Here is a 17,622-nt window from a genome sequence, read left to right on the forward strand (position 1 = left end):
TAATCACTACTGCTAACTTTTCAGCTAATCACTTATTTGTATAATCAATTGCAGCTAATTATTTACACAGACACCTGTCTAATGCCTAATTGCTTTATGTGCTCTAAATAGCCAATGTTAGATCCTGTGACTAAATATTATTTCCTTCCATTAGAAACTGCTTGAGGAAGTGCTGGCCGAGAAGGATAATGTGGAGGACCTGAACGACAAGTGTGAGCTCCTCATGGAGCAGAGTGCCTGCACTCGCATTCGTGACCAGACCATCGAAACCCAGGCCAACTACACCAAGCTCTTGACTTCTGCTCAGGGATTGGTTGCCAAGATCGAGAAGAATCTGTCCGATCACACCGAGTTCCTCAACTATAAGAAGGAAATGGACGCCTGGATTGAAAAGGCCCAACAGGTCCTCGACGATTGCTCCACTGATGGCGATGCTGCCATCATTGTCCATAAACTGGATACGGTCAATGTAAGTTGTTTGCATTTTATAATTATTTCAGATTTTTATAATATCGTATTATATTTTTGAAATAATTAAAAATATCTATTTCATTTCATCACAGTCCTTGGCTTCTCGTCTTCCCGAGGGTCAGCATCTGTTGGCCTTGGTGCAGGATGCCTACTCGAAGGCCTCGAACATCACTCCTGAGGATAAGCAAGAGAAGCTGCGGGAGCTGATGACCAAGGTTCGCGAAGATTGGGATGCCCTAGGACTGGCCGTTAAGCAAAAGTTGAGTGACCTGAAGCAGGCGCAGACTCGTTGGAACGATTTTGCTGCCAACAAGGATAAGCTTGAGAAGTGGCTCAATGAAACCGAGACGACTCTCAAGGTGGCACCGGAAACCAAGGGCGAACTGAGCGAAATGAAGACCCTGCTGGAGCGTTACAAGACCCTTTCGAATGAACTGAAACAGAAGGGTAACGAGCTGGAGCAGCTGCAGTCGGAGGCTCGCGACCTGGGCACCGAAGTGGATGCAGTGAATCGCTTGCAATCGCAATGCGACAAGCTCAAGAACGATTGCTCCGCACACATTACGGCGCTGGAACAGGAGATGTTCGATTATAATGCCTACCACCAGAGTCTGCAGGATGTGGAGAAGTGGCTTCTGCAGATTTCCTTCCAGTTGATGGCTCACAATTCGCTGTTCATCTCGAATCGTGAACAGACGCAGGAGCAGATCAAACAGCACGAAGCTCTGTTGGTTGAAATTCAAAAGTACCAGACCAATTTGGATGACTTGAATGCCAAGGGTCAGGCGCAGATCAAGCGTTATGAATCCTCAACACCAGCCATTCGTCCCACTGTTGAGTCACAGCTGAAAAATATCCAGGATAGCTACAACTCCCTGCTGCAAACCTCAGTGCAGATCAAGAACCGCTTGTTGGAATCGCTGGCCAAGTTCCAGGAGTACGAGGACACTTTGGATAGCATTATGCGTAATCTGGAGACATATGAGCCCATTATCCAGACCGAACTTGATGCTCCGGCCACCAGCCTGGAGTTGGCTCAAAACCAATTGAGGTGTGCCCAGGAAATGCAGAACAAACTGAACAACGAGAAGTCCCGACTGGCAGCTGCCGTTCAGGCCTGTGAGGCAGCCACTGCCTCCATCAGTCGACCCAGTTCTCCACTGGAAACAGCCATGCAGGCTATTCCCGAAAGGGAGCTCATTGTGCGCGCCAAGCTCGAGGATCTGCTGGATCAGGTAGGATAACGTTCAATACCTTGGCGATGCATTTGTAGAGTTGCGACCACTTTTAATAGTTTAAAGTCAAGCAATTATATTGTTTCAAATGAATGGAAGGATCCTTTTGTAGATCTATGTTGTGCTATTATATATTTTCCAAACCTTTTTAGACTTATTCAGTAGAGATTTGTTTGGTTTCAAAAGGAAATGTATTGAATTCCACCATAGTTATTCTTCCATTTTATTTTTCTTTTATCACTATTATTTTCTAACCAATGACTTGTTCTTTTTATTAATCCCTTAACCCCACCAACCCAACACTGCCCTTACCTTTGTTGATTTGCCACTCTGCCCGTAAATGTTGTAAATTGCACTACCCACCAAAAAATTGCTATACCTTGCGCTTTGCTGCCACAAAGAAACCGCCTGCAAAGACTCGGAGCTCAACCGGAGGTGTCAACAGAGATGATGATGAGGACGAGGATGATGTTGAGATTCAGGTTGAGCTCAGCGATGTGAATGAGGCGCTTTTGGATCCCATTGCCCACGAGCGTGTCAAGAACTATCGTCGCATAGTTCGCTTGAATAGCGCCCATGTGGGCAAGCTGAATGAATTAGTTGCTAAGGTAAGAGTAAGGTCTAATCCTACACAGGATCAAACAGGTGGCGGTCTGCATGGCTATATGGTTTTAAATTGCTTGTTATGCTTACAATTTAACTTTAACTCGATTTAATTTGATTGCTTGTTTGTTTTTGCTAGGTGCAATCCCACTTGGGTGGTTTGACTGCATCCGTTAGCGAACTGGAGCAACAGCAGAAGCAGCGCGCCGAGCTGCAGGATTGGGTGAAGAAGCAGCAGAGCTCCGTCTCGGATTGGATGATGCGTCCTTGCAAACTGCGTCCGGAGGCAGCTCAACAGGAGCTGGTGTCCATGAACGATTTGCTAAACTCCATCGGTGACAAGAGGTCCCAGTTGATGCTGGAAATGACAGGTTCATGTAAGTGTTAGGTTTAAGATATACTGTAACTAATAGGTTTCTTGTAAAGTTTTGATCCTTGCATCAATCCTGTGACTCCTCTCATTTTATTGTATAATTTCTCTTACATTAGTGGGCGACGAGGATACCGATCTGGATGATAACATTGACAAGCTGGAATCGGAACTCATGGATGCCATTGCCAAGAAGCAGGCTGGTCAGAATGTAATCGATGGCTATCGCCAGGGAATGGCTGATGTCCAAAACTGGTTCGATACCCTGATCAAGCGCATGGACGTTTTGGATCGCGGTTCGGGTTTAAATTGTGCCCAGAAAATGGCGGCCATTAATGAGATCAAGAACGAATATGAGCTGCAGGGACACCCCAAGATTCAGGAGCTCAAGGGCAAGGCAGCGCAGGTGGCGGAGGTCATCAGCAATCTCGATGGTCAGCAAGTGGAAGAGCAAATGAAGTCACTGGATCGTCGCTTTGCTGATCTCGGCAAGCGTATCGATCGCAAGGCTCAACTGCTGGATGTGACCAACAAGGGTGTGGAGGGAGCCAAGGGCGAGATCGATCAACTCCAGAACTGGGTGAAACAACAGATTGAGGAGCTGCAGGCACCCACACCATTGGGTTACACTCCCAAGGATGCCGAGGCACGCCAGCAGAAGATCAAGAGTCTGATGAAGGATGCCGAGGCCAAGCAATCCCTGGCCGATGTCCTTGAGAAGCGTGTGGCCAACATGCAGCAGGAATTGGAACCCGTTGAGTACTCCCAACTGGAGTCCGCATTGCGTAATCTCAACACTGAGAACCGCAATCTATCGGGAGTCCTAAAGGCTGAACTAGATCGTGCTCTGGAGGCCAGCAAGGCTCGCAAATCCCTGGAGAACGATTTGGACAAGGCACGCCAGTGGCTGAAGACCAAGATATCCGAGGTGCGCAAGCTGCCCGTGTATCACCCACTTACCTCTGCTGAGATCGAGAAGAAGATCCAGGAGAACCGGAAATACGATGACGATGCCAAGCAGTTCAATGACAGCGTTTTGACTGATGTTCAGCGGCAAGCGGCCAACATAATGAAGGATTGCGATGATGCGGACAAGGCTGCACTTCAACAGATCCTGGACGAAATCGCTGCCGACTATCAGACCCTCAAGGATGAGAGCAGCAAGAGAGGAAAGTCTCTGGATGATCTTCTGCAAGGTCGCAAAGCCTTTGAGGATTCCATGAAGAACATGGGCGATTGGCTGAACGAAATGGAAACCGCCACCGAGGGTGAGCTTCGTACCACTAGCCTCCCCGTTTTGGAGGAGCAGCTGGCCCATTACAAGAAGCTCCTCAGTGATGCCGAGAATAAGGGTGGTCTTATCAACGATGTTTCGGAGCAAGGAAAGAGCATCCTGCCCACACTAAGCAATGCCGATAAATTGAAGCTCAACGACGACATCAAGAACATGAAGGATCGTTATGGCAGAATCAAGAATACCATCGATGATCGCGTGAACGCCTTGGGTGATCACATCAAGAAGTACAAGGATGCCAAGAGCAGGTTGGCCGAGTGCAGTCAGTTCTTGGGCAATATTCAGCAGAAACTCAGGGAACTCAACCGCCCGATTGGATCCAGGATCGAAGATGTCCAGGACTTGTTGGGTGCCTATGAGGGAATTCTCAAGGAACTCAAGGACAGCAAGAGCAAAATGGGCGACATGCAGATGGATGATTTGCCCGAGTTGCAGAGCATTTTGGCCCAGCAGGATGATATGATTAAACTGATTGAAGATCAGTTGGCTCATCTTCGCCAGCTTCTGCTGCTCCGCGAGCAATTTATTGCTTTGATTAATGAGATTATTGCCTTTATCATGAAGTACACCGATGTTATCATTGACATTGAAAACTCACCTGATAGTCTGGAGGATAAGATCAACAAGTACGATGATGTGATTGTGAAGATTCAGGAGTGCGAAGGCGTCTTGGCTTCGGCCAATGACAAGGGCCAGAAGATTGCCTCCGAGGGTAACGCTGCCGATAAGAACAGCATTACTGAGCAGTTGCAGTCGCTGAAGAATCAGCTGCAGAATCTCCGCAAGGCGGTGGAATCGCAGCGCCAGAAGCATCAACTCCAGCTGGAATCCCACAAGAAGATGGCCGGCGAACTGAGCGAAATCCTCGACTGGTTGCACAGCCACGAGGGAGCGGCCAAGTCGCGTCCTCTACTGGATCGGGATCCCGAGTCTGTGGAGCGGGAGCTGCAAAAGCACCAGGCTCTCAGCCAGGACATCGAATCCTATCTCAATAAATTCAACAAAATCAATGATGGTGTCAAAACCGAAATTGGCATGCCAAGTTCTCTGTTGGAAATGCTCTCCGAGGGCAGATCCCTGGTGGCTTCACTGCCCCACGAACTGGAGGAGCGTGAAAAGTATCTGAAGAACAACCGCGACTCTCGTTTGGAGTACATGCAACTGGTGGCCAAGTTCAATGACTGGGTCCATGAGGCCGAGTTGCGCCTGCAGAACAGCCAGCATGGCATCGACTACGAGCACTTGGTCCAGGATCTCGACGAACACAAGATCTTCTTTGGCAATGAGGCACCCATCCGTAACCTGGTGCACAAGCAAATCCAGGAGGCCGCCGACAAGATCTGGTCCTCGCTGAACAACTACGAACAGTCGGAACTGTCGGCGGAGTTGGCTCAGTTCCAAACCAAGTTGACCAACACACTGGCCAATGCCAAGACCCAACAGAGCGAGTTGGAGAAGGAGGCGGAACGCTGGCGGGAATACCAGCAGTCCATCGATCGCGTCAAGGCCACCATCGAGCGTACCAAGTTCGTTGATGAGCCCGTCCAGAATTTGGCTGGACTGCACTTCAATATCCAGAAGCTGTCGCACGCCATTGGCAATGTTCAGGTGAGTTTGTTGAGGAATTTTTTGGGTGTATTTGAAATAGTAAACGCATTATTAGTTTGATGAAACCCTTTTCAACGAAAGAAAATTCACTACTTATTTCACTTATTTAGGCTTCAACTTTTGTCGTTACTTAACATAAAAATCCAACATATGGAAAGCTCTTTTGTATGTATTTAGGCAATAGCCATGAATATTCAGCTGTTCGACTGCATGCTGTGTGCATATAAGTGTGCAGTCGAAGAACCAGTTTTCCAAAAAATGACACATTGCACAAGGATGTGCCACTAACTTACATATGTACATATGCGAATGTATCGCCTTAAGAGCGACTTTTTGGAGTGGCACCATAAAAAACCAAGGTGCAATCGTTTTGTATCTTTTGCGTTTCGTAGCAACGATTTTGCCGGCCGGCAAAAGCAAATAAAATGCACTCTTGACTCATATTCAGTTGCATTTAAGTGCTCTTCTCTTCGTTGGAAGGCCTACTCTCTTATGCACACTAAATATAAAGAGAGATTGCTTTATTTCTGAACTGATAGTTGTTTATTGAACACGTTGAGTGCCCATTTGTTTACTTTCGTAAGCTTTTACCTTGGGAACTCATTAAACTTTTAACCTACTAGTTCACTATTTGTCGAGCTTATCGTTCAGTCGTCTGTCGTTGGACTTCCAGTTCGATTATTATTATTCAAGGCACTGGCTCGATTTTTATGCTCGGCAACTGGAAAAAACAGCTGTTGTTGTTGCTGCTGCCGCGGAATGAATTAAGCTCATGACATCATCAGCAGCGGCAACACTGTATCAAGCAACCAGTTTTGAGCCAGGGATGGATGAATCTTCAAACTACAATTTGATAGTTAACATTTTATGATTTTAAACGATTACAATTTATAATTCGAAATACATTTTTCAACTACATTTCTGTAATATTTTACGTATTCAATTTTGTTGTGATATTTCTAAAGGGGTTTCAAATATTTTTAAATCAATTTATATATTTTTTTATGTACTCTATTCAGATAAGTCAAAGCCTCAATATTTTAGTTTTGGACTTAGCCCTGGTTCTTCAATGAGATATTGAGATACAAATGCTATGTGCACGTTTGTTGCTTTTTGCTGAGTGAGCTGTAAGAGCACCGGCCCTTTGTCCTCTCTTTCGGCTCTTTGCTACACAGCTGTTTGGTTGTTGTACTTGTTGTTCCTTGTTGTTTTTGCCTAGCAGGGCATGCCGGCAATTGTTGTTGTTGCCAATTGTGAAAGAGAGAATGGCAGCAATACCGAAAGAGAGTGACGTGTACACGGTGGCGTATGCTTAATATACATATTATATGTGCGAAGCCCAACTTTGACCGCCCACGCCCACCCAAAAACGATGTTCAATACACATACATTATGCGAAATGGTTGAGAAAAAACGTGTTTGCCCGGCTTTTTTACTCTCTTTCGAACCGTTCTCTGGCAAACTAAGAGAGATTCTAACTCGTGCTTATTTGCTTTTGCCTTTGGGGCTGTTGGATTTTTTTTGAGTTCCGACGAATTCACTTCAAGTTGAGACGTTTATCTGTGCGGTTGGCAGCGTGTTTTAGACTCGTATTCGCGATTCGTACCATACATATATGTGTATAGAAAGAGAGCAGAAGAAAGAAAGAGGAGAATCGCTACACATTTGTTAAATTTGAATTACCCGTTTCGTTATAAAAAATTCGCCATGTGCTTTCTGCAAGGCGCAAATTGAAATTGAACAAAAGTAAAAATACAACAAAATCGCCAACCAGATAGACATCGATATCGAAAAGCCAACGGCTAACGTCATCAGCCATTTGAAATCTATAAAAGACCAATAGGAAACCAAACAAAATAAAATAAAGGCCACAAAAGGAGGCTACACTCGAGGTGTGTGTGTGTGTGCGTGCGTGTGCGTTTGTGTTTGTTAAGAAAAATCTATAAAATTTATATATGAATTAAGCAACGTTTGCCTTTCAACTCCGTGGGCCAGGCATATGTCAGAGTTGAAATAGGGCACACTGAGCAAACTCTAGAACAAGACGTTAAACCGGAATTTCAGATATACCACTTACATATATGTATATATATTTTGTACAAATCGCGATTCCGGAATCGTCGTTACGTCAGAACCAATTTCATGCCGTTTGTTTGTTTTTTTTTACCTTCGCACATTCACATTTCAGAGCCAAAACAGCGACTTATCGCTAGTCAACCAGCAGGCCCAATCGTTGATCCGCCAGGCGGACGCCCGCAATCGCCAGCTGATCGAGCAGGATAACGCCGGACTGAATAGATCTTGGCAGGATTTGGTGCGCAGCCTGGAACAGCGACGCGACAACCTGCAACAGTTGGCCGAGCATTGGGACAGCTTCGAGAACAGCCTGCACGCCTGGGAAAAGGCACTTGGTCGACTGGAGGACAAGTTCCGCAATGTCGATCCGACTGTAAGATCCCGACGTCACTTGGAAGATACGAAGAATGCCATTCAGGTGAGTTGCGACACTGGGAAAAGTCAAGCAGACTGTTCAACATATGAAAGAGTAGATTTCTTTATTTTATTTAAAATTTTTAAAAATATCCCTCTCGTTCACACTTTTGATAAAAATGCATGTTCATATCACAGTGTGTTTACACTTAGGAGCGCCCATTCATTCACTTAGTTTCACTGTGCCAAAAACCGCCCTCCCTTGGGGGCTTTCATGTTTGTCAAATATTTTTACCAATATCCATGCATAAACACATTCCGACAGATATGTAAGTGTTAGATATATATGTACGTATACTGTATAGCCGTGAACAGCGACATCAAGTTCATGGTCACGTTGTGGACCGGAGCTTGCGCTCTCGTAGTTTGTCACGCTCTTTGCACTCTCTTAAAACGACTTAAGCCTCTCATGGAGCAGCTGAGTTAGCGAGGCAGGTCCAAAATATACATAGCCAACGGATGTGTTGTGAACGATTAACACGGAAAGCCACTAAATCACAGTAATCAAGAGTGCGAATAGCAACAAAACAACACATTCTAACTTTCGGTTTCGGTAGACTCTTGATTTTAGCTAACCTACCGAACCAGAGATACTCCGATGATTAATGAGCCATAAATAACTTGTTTGCATACATCCGATTTTATTTATTTATTTTTACATATTAATTGCATTATTATATTGTAACTTCACTACACCAGCAATTATCATTTGTAGTACTTATCAGCAATGATTTGAGTGATTTGTAGGCGAGTGAAATCACTTTTTGGAGCGATAACAACTTTGCGCGCTCGTTTTCAATCGGTGAACTAAAAATAGTACAAATACACAAATTAGGTAATTAAAAATGGAAGTACCACCTCGCTTTCAAATCACATTTCAATTGAAGCAATTTTCAGCCATAAAAGCTAGGCACGTCCAAATCAAACTAACGATGTTGTCATACATGTGCCATATAAAGCAGCATTCAGCGATAACGAAACAAAAAAAAATGCAACCATCAAACTTGCCAATGATAAACAAAGGCAAACACTTAGTTAAGGTTTTTAGTTTGGGTTTTCGAAAGGTATAAATTGTATATCTTTTTTGTTTCATGCTTAAACCACATATTTCATCTTCTCGATCAAATAACCTCAAGCTCCAAAAGCTGCCAAGTCAAGACAACAAATTTATTTACTTTTATGCGTTGGGGTGACCTTCCCAAAAAACTGGAAAAGAAACCGAAATTGAGGGAGATACACAAGAAAGAGATCAAGAATATATAGCATTACATAACCACACCAAATGAATCATAATTGGAACAAATATTGTAATTAGTAATAATTTCTGTATTTGTAGGAACTACGTGAAGAATCAAATCAACTTAAATCATCACATAAAGAAATCGAGGCGCTCTCTAAATCCATCCTCACATTCCTTGGGGAAGTACACAAACCCTCGGCGGAGGCCATACAGGCCAAAGTGGATAAGTTAGTTGGACAGCAGGCCAAGTGAGTACCCAGTGAAATAACCAATTACCAGAGCCATATACTACCATATACCATATAATGTGCCTAACTACGCGTGTCTGGGGACCCAAAAAGTGAAAAAAAAACTAAACCCCAAACAAAACACAAACAAAGCTTCCAATCGAAGCGTTTAATTCCGGAAATTGTATTGGCTTGCATACATTATATCCAGCTGCCAAACTTGTTGCCTAATGAAAATAAATGGCAATCTAGAGAACTTAACTGGTTACAGATCACTGGTATCATATCATGTTTATATCAAACACTCATATTTAGAATGCTATGAAGCAATTTTCTAACAGAACTTTTTACAGCTAAACTACATACTTATAAGGTTTAGTTGGAGCTCTTAAAAAGAAATGCTTCTTGGCTTTTTGAAATCTTTTTCCATCTTATTGTTATAGTTGAGTCGAAATCTGACGTCAGACCAATTGTTACGCTTCGTTGTCGGCGTTGTTTTGTGCGCATTACGTAAGCCGAGGCTTATTGTTTTTTTTTTTTTACCCCTCTCAGTTTGCTATTTCCCGAAATAATTGTTATTTTCATTGTTCTTGGAATGAGCCGGTTATGCCGGAAAACTCTTTATTTTTAAGCACTTGTTTTCTTCTTTTTTTCTGTTTGGGGGGCTATCCCGGTCTTCAAAGAACTGTGGCAAAGCTTCGGTCTTATCAAACGTGATACGGTTTTAGGAGCTATTTGATATATATGTATATATATTTCGGTTTTGTGATAAGCTACACAGCGAAAGAAGAATTCTTTTGCTTTTTTGTCGGAAATGCCTGCTATTTATTTATATTTGTTGTTGCCTGGCGCTAGAAAAACACAGAAACTGTGCCAATATGCCAATTCATTTTATTGCTCTTGTTGTTCATTGTTTTCTTTGAAATTCTTGTGCATTTTCTTTCGCTAATTAATCACGTGCCAAATGCTTGGCAACATGTTGCCAGCAACATTTGTATTTGTTGATAGGCCACGATGATACTCGGATCACGTAAACACTTTTCCGTTGACAGCGCCACACTTTTCTCCCATTTGGCCTTTCACACTGACACAATTTTCCCCCAAAACTATTTTGTTTTATTTTTACACACAATTTGTTGTTTTCTTGACAGCAGTCTGCTTGAAAAACGAGAGCGCAGCAGCTGTGTCTATAATTTTGCTCAAATTTTCCCCGCATTTTCCTTGAAAATCAACCGCAATGTGCGTAAGTTTTCAGTAGGCTTAAAGCGAGTGAAATGACAAATGTTTTGACTGCTGCCAGGCGATGACGGGTTCTATACATCAAGTAAAAAATCATTGGATAATCACCTTTTACTGTTGATTGATAAAATAGCAAAATATCAAATATCATTTCGATGTACATAACTTGAATGATATAATAATATTATAATGCCATTCCTTTGATTCACTGAAGTATTTCTTCCTTTAATTGTATTCACATTCAAATGTGGCTGTCCCAAACAGAACAAATAAACTATGCCATCATCGCGCCGAAAAGAGTGATCTAATATAGCTCCAAGCGGCATGTCATCGATAATTATATAGACACAACTGAGATATATTGTATATCCTAAAATGCGTCGCAAAATTTCAATGCATTTACACACTTGAGATATTAAACACATTGTTTCGGCATGCAAAAATCTAATCAGCAGAAATCCATTAAGTCACTTGCGTTTTGTGGGGATTTAATAATTTATTTTTAACAATTCGCGGCGTTTGTGAGCGTGTTTATCTTGAAGGCGACAATTAAATACTATATATAGAGATTCTAAAGCAAAATATATATATATGCCATTGATGAAATGAATGAGAGGAAACAAGCGAGGCAATGTGAGCAGAATGTAAACAAAGAGCCGAAAAAATCATAAAGAATAAGTAAATAAAACACACAAGTGAAAATTGAATTTTTTGCTTGAGTTTTGGGTGACTTCATCAGTAAGAAATGTCAAAAGTATGAATAAAAGGTGAACTAAAAACCATATGTGCAGCTTATTAAGGTGAATGACAAACGAACTATTGCCGATTCGAACGAGTATCTTGCAGATTTACCAACCTTATCAGGTGTATAAGACATCATTAGGCACCCAAAGAAATCGCAGTTTAATCTCTGATTTGCATATGCATTTGCATGAACAATTTGTCATTCGGGTAAGGCCAAAAATAAAAAGAGAAAATCACAAATAACAGACAACAACAGAAGCAAATAATAATAAAAAACTTTGCCCAAATGAGGTAATCGGGTAATAATAAGTTTATTTTCGCCACTGTTAGCCGTTAACAGAGTGCTGTTAGCTTTCTCGTTCCATTCAACTGCTTTGCTCTCTTTTTCTTTTTCCGGTTCTCTCGAGTGGTAAGTTTATTGCCGGCTTTTCTTATCTAAACCGGCGAATTGGCATTGTGGTCTTATCAATCAGCCCTGCATTTTGTGTACTATGTTGCCCTGCAAAGGGTGAGGAGAGTTTCCTTCTAAGTTCGTTGATTTTCAGCCGGTTTATTCAATGTCAAGCGAGTTGGCCATAAAAATAATAACTTTCTGTCCCCACTTTTGCTCAGATATTTTGGTGTGGTGAGTTGGGGCTCTTAGCAGTTTTCGTTCTTTTATTTCCGCAGCGCCTTCGTGCGCCATTGACGATCGACAGCCGACGACAGCCGAAGCAAAGTTTTTGGCAATTTTTAGCGTTGAGATTCTATTCGAATCAGTTTTTATTTAGAGTTAGTTGCAAGCGGACGTGCTTCTCAAACTGGATGGCTGGAAACTAAATGAAAGAGCAAACGAACGAAGCGACCGCAATACATATACGCATATTTTTAAATCAAATTAATTAACTAAGAATTAGTAAATACCAGAGAAGCAGCAAAGCAAAAAAAAAACACAATCAACCGGCGCCCCAAGAATACAAGAGAGAGATGTATGACAATGGATATATACTTTTGGGCCAACGGCTGCTAATCGGAATTTACATTTCTTCTCCCCTTCGATTCTTTCTATTTTCATGTTGAAGTTTCGAACGCCGCTTTGTGGATTACCAGGCGTATACGTAACGAGCGAACAGCAACGAGTCCGGGAGTTAATTTTCCATTTGCAGCGTCTGCTTGGGTTTCACCGCAATTCCGCTTACGGAATTGAGGCACTGGAAGTCAAGCAGAGTGCTCGCAAGTTCCAAAAGTTGAGCACACTTCTGCCTCCAAAGTTACAGGAGGTCCGAAAGTTGTCGCCAACGAGCCAAAATCGCAGACAGAAGACTGAGCAGCAATTAAAATTGTAGCTAACTGCCGGCCACTTACGCACACGTAGTTAAAGTCGTGAAAAGCATAAGGTGATTAATTTTCCACACAAGAAAGAAAAAAAAACGAAGAAGATATGAATCGCGTACTTAAACGAGTGCTGGTAGAAATTTTCAAGACTTGATTAAGTCATCGTAGATATGCAAAACATATCCGGTCTCTGGTACTCGTACTCGTTTACCTGCCAGGGTCGTCAGGTGTGATTGTTTTTGTTATTCTCGCTTCATTCGATTCGCTAGATAATCGGAGAGAAAGAGCATATGAGTCGCACGCGTTTCTACTTTAAACGATGACGTAGCCAAGGCGACAGAAATAGCCAGACCCAAATGCTTATCGTCGTCGCTGAGGGAATGATTACATTCCTACTGCCGCCACAATTGATCAAACTATTTTTCGCAAATGTTTTCGTCAATTTTGCGATTTGTTTTATACACACTCTCGTTTCGTTTTGGAGCAACACGCGCCACTTTATACAAATACCATTCGCCTTGCACTTTCCCTCGTGCTCGCCACGGCATTTCTAGCATATTTTGCCATTTAAATTAGAGCCGCGTACTAAATTTAAATCGTTAATTTGTACAAAATGGCAGCCGACTGAAAATAGCGTAGAGGAAAATTAATTTTCCTATTTTTTTTTTTGCTCTTAGATTTATTTTGCTCGCCTGTCGGCGGCGGCGGCAATCCAAACCCAAACAAAATTGAGAACTCACTAGTTCGATATTTGTTGGCTGCGAAAAATGACGCCGAAATAATTCTGGCTAGTTTATAGACGAGTATCGTTTATTTCCGCTGCCCGATTTTCTCAGTTTCGGCGCAGCGCATTTAACAATTAGATTTGAAAATGTGTTCAGCCGACTTTTCGGCCAATTGGCCCAGAGCCAAATGTGAGTTGACTTGGCCTCATCTTGGGCAGCGTTTCGCTACGCCACTCGGTGGCTGTAAAGGGCAACAAACGTTCCATTAACGAATCCGTCATTCCATGCCAAGTGCAATGGTTGGACATGAAAACAACGAACAAGTATGAACAACGAGATGCTTGAAGTATACCTCAAGCGCTTTTGCTTTGGGCCACCATGGCGTATGAGTGATATGCGTCATATGCTGGAAATACGGAAAAAGTACATACGATCCATGTTACTCATTGATTCATTGCGTTCACTGCAACGCCCCAATGACGTCAGCTTGTCTGCGGCCAAAATGCAAATTGAAAAAGCAAAAAAAAAAAAAACATAAATAAATGAGGGGAATATAAATTTAAACATGCGCCGCTTTTAAAAATACACACAAGCTAAAACTATAACAAAAACAAGACATTTTGAAAGTGGTGCGTGTCCAAGAAGCGCTAGGGAATACATGTATTTAATTTTTTCTTTCTTTGGCGGCTTTTAAATGAAGAAAAGTTTCGCTCTTTGGCTCTCAATGGGATCAAGGCGATTTCGAATTATGAGAAATGTACGAAAATCTTTTTCGAATTTCGAAAAATTGCCGAGGCCCAAGCAAATGTGCTCGAGGCATTTCATTTAGAAAACTCTCTTGTAGTGAAACGGCAGCATTCATTTTTCACGGAAATCTTCGCAGCCTCGAGGCCAAAGCCCAGTGGATCTTACACACACAAATATATATATATATAGCGATTTATATATATATATGCGCAGCAAAAGAACATTGAAAACTTCAGAATATTTCAGCCTTTTGTGCCAGCAGAATAACTTTTAGCACCCCAAATATCTCTATAGATAGAGGTCTTTCAGATCTCTACGCGTGTACGGAATAGAACTTGGTCTACGCCATCAGGAACCGCGTGGTCTTCACACTGTCTCCCCAGCCACTGCATGCCATTGAATAACGTGCCCCTGAAACTTAAAAAGCCGCTCTCTTCTTTTTCAGGTTGAACGACACTCTGCGCGATAAGGAGCAACAGGTTAGCAAGGATCTCGAGGAGATCGAGCAAGTCTTCCGTCGCATCTCGCAGCTGCAGGACAAGCTAAACGCGCTTCACGAGCAACTGCAATCGGTTCACGTCTACGACGAGCACATAGCCCAAACGGAACAGCTCCTCATCACACTGAACAGCCAGGTGCAGCAGGCCGCCGAGGAGAGCAAATCACTGGTGGCCCAGACAACGGCCCACTATCAGGCCAAACAGAATCAGCTGCCCAGCGACATTGCCCAGGAGTTTACGGCTCTTGAGCTACTTGCCGAACGCGTCCAGGTGACGATGGAGACCAAAGAGAAGGATTTCAAGCGGGCCAAGACCGTGCGCACCGAATATATGGACGGTGTGGACGAGGTGCAGCGTTGGCTGCTCCAGGCAGAGGTGCAGGTGCAGGAGAGAAGCCTCACACCCACACAGATGAAGGAGCTGCTGCAGCGCATTAACCACGAGATAACCGCCATCTACGAACGTTTCACCCTGGTCAAGACCAACGGCCAGCTGATCATCGAGAACTGTCGCAACAGCGAGGAGAAGACGCTGGTGCAGACGACCATCGATCAGTTGGCCGCATCGCTGGCCCAGGTACGCGGCTGGCTGGACGAGAAGAAGCAGGCGGTGGGCGATAGTCTGGACGCGTGGGCGAGGTTCATGAACCTCTACCAGATCGTGATGTCGTGGGCGTCCGAGAAGCGCACCTTCATCGACCAGACCATCGAGCTGCGCACCCTGCCCGAGGCACGCAACAAACTGAACGACTATGTGACGGCTGTGAAGAGTATTAAACCGATTGTGAAGCATCTGAGCGAAATGGACAAGGAACTGGAGCACATTGGCCAAGTGACGACTGTAGGCGATCTCAAGGACAAACTGCAAGAGGCCGAGGATGCGAAGATATCCGTGGAAGCGGTGCTGCTAGAGAGGGTAAAGTGGCAATCCACCACCACCACCAGAGTGGAGCAATCTTTCGAGAATCCAACAAATTTTTAACTCTACTCTCCATATTCTATATTGTATCTTGTAGAACTCCCTGCTGCAAGAGGCCTGCGAGGAATGGGACCAATGTGAACGCAAGATTAAGGATATACGCTCCTGGCACGAAAAGACGAAGCAGGGACTGGACTCCTCGCAGCAGCAGAAGAAACCGCTGCGCGATCAGCTCGGCTTCTGTGAGAAGACCCTGGCCGATATCAATGTGCAGAAAACGAAACTGAGACTGTCCATCGAGAAACTGGAGGTGAGTATTGGGGGCGACGGCATGGCTAATCCCTGCTTACCATCTCGTCCACAGGTTCATTTCCGCAATGGCATGGGCGGTGATCCGCGCCTGAGCGAGAACGTCGATGATCTGGTGCGCGTGCTCGACGGCCTCGGCGAATTGGTCAAAGCCAAATCACAGAGCCTCGAGCAGACGCTGGCCCAGATCGACGTTTACCAGCAGCAGATGCAGTCCCTGCGCCAGCGCATCATCCAGGAGGAGCAGCAGCTCCGCCTGGTGATGGCGCCCACGTACTTGCCGCACGATCGCGAGCGCGCATTAGCCGAGCAACAGGTACGTACCGCCCAGACTTTGATAGATCTAGTTAGACCCCGTTAGCAAACAGCTAGCAGCTAGGAGTTCAATTCAGTTGTAGCAGATAATATGGCTAGGATCTCGTTAGTAAAGTCGGTTATGCAATATTGAAGTCCCACCCCTTGTGATATCTATCTCATTTCTTCATTGCTGTGAACGATCCTTCATCGCTATGAACAAACAGTTGACAGAACAACCAAACAAAGTTATTAACCCCTTACCCGAATCTATAATATAAACTTGATTAATCTTTGGAAGCGTTTTGACCCCTACGCTTTACTGTGTGCGGGTAGGTCTGAAGAAAAACAGTTGCACGGTGGCTGCGTATTTAAGTTATTTTATTTATTTTGTTTAAAAACAAATGAAATCAAGGCGCCTTATTATTTTCTTATTTTTATTTCATTCTATTTTGTTCGGCTAAATTCTATTACGTTTTTTATTTTCGAATTCGTTTTGCGCCATTACATCTCACACAAATGCTCACACCAATCATCATTCATCATTTACATTTCATCATTGTGTTTCCTTATGTTCAAACATCATACATCTCTCATTTACCAACCGTGCAGCTCACAATCTCAAAACTCATTGCTTTCACACCGCTCTCGCTGGGCAAACTAGCCACAAAATTATACCTCATCAATATCGGATCTTCAAGATCTTTAAGATTCCTCATCATTACCATTTGTCACGTGCCGAAAGCATTTTGAATGCCAGGGAAACAAATAAGTTCTTGCAGTCAAGTTTAGGCCACCCAGATGAGAAAGGCGAATTCCTCCTCCAGATAATCACACGTACTATTTTTAGAGCCACGCTGCTTGCCATTGTTTTTGTTGTTCATAAACAAAGTGATTATATTTAGAACCTGGTGGCCTAGCAGCAATAGGTTAAAATCAAGATTTCCCTAGTTTTTTAAATAGCTCGTAAATTTATTACTAAAATTTAACTTTACATTGCGAACTGCAATGTTGGCGGTAAGTGGCAATCTTAGATCAATCAATTCTTAATCAATTCAATTTGGGGCAGTAGCTAATTTTGATGATATTTGTTGGGGCAGCTCTTGCTATGAGAACTTTTTGATTTCCCCTCACCTGACCTCTCACCCACATACACACACACCCAAGAGAAAGTACAGTCATCACATCGCATTTAAGTCGTCACATCTTATGGCACATTATGACACATGAAGCTTTGGCCTAGACATTTAAACAATACTTTTGTTTTGATTTTATTCACTTTTTATTTTAGTTT

General features: G+C 43.4%; 1 protein-coding gene across 16 annotated transcripts in view; it reads left to right on the forward strand.

Moving 5' to 3' along the window:
• Positions 1 to 17,622, forward strand: part of LOC6613451 (nesprin-1) — a 95,853-nt gene that overhangs the window by 31,169 nt on the left and 47,062 nt on the right. For 15 of the 16 annotated variants that reach the window (XM_032723414.1, XM_032723418.1, XM_032723395.1 and 12 more), the window contains 10 exons: positions 155 to 469; positions 564 to 1,706; positions 2,108 to 2,314; positions 2,449 to 2,686; positions 2,799 to 5,581; positions 7,770 to 8,075; positions 9,408 to 9,559; positions 14,753 to 15,722; positions 15,823 to 16,035; positions 16,090 to 16,350. In XM_032723414.1, coding sequence (XP_032579305.1) covers positions 155 to 469; positions 564 to 1,706; positions 2,108 to 2,314; positions 2,449 to 2,686; positions 2,799 to 5,581; positions 7,770 to 8,075; positions 9,408 to 9,559; positions 14,753 to 15,722; positions 15,823 to 16,035; positions 16,090 to 16,350 — 6,588 coding nt within the window. The remainder of the gene's footprint in view (positions 1 to 154; positions 470 to 563; positions 1,707 to 2,107; positions 2,315 to 2,448; positions 2,687 to 2,798; positions 5,582 to 7,769; positions 8,076 to 9,407; positions 9,560 to 14,752; positions 15,723 to 15,822; positions 16,036 to 16,089; positions 16,351 to 17,622) is intronic. The other variant, XM_032723379.1, reaches the window with a different exon arrangement.

Source organism: Drosophila sechellia, chromosome 2L (genome assembly GCF_004382195.2).
Source record: "Drosophila sechellia strain sech25 chromosome 2L, ASM438219v1, whole genome shotgun sequence".
NCBI classification, from domain to species: Eukaryota; Metazoa; Arthropoda; class Insecta; order Diptera; family Drosophilidae; genus Drosophila; species Drosophila sechellia.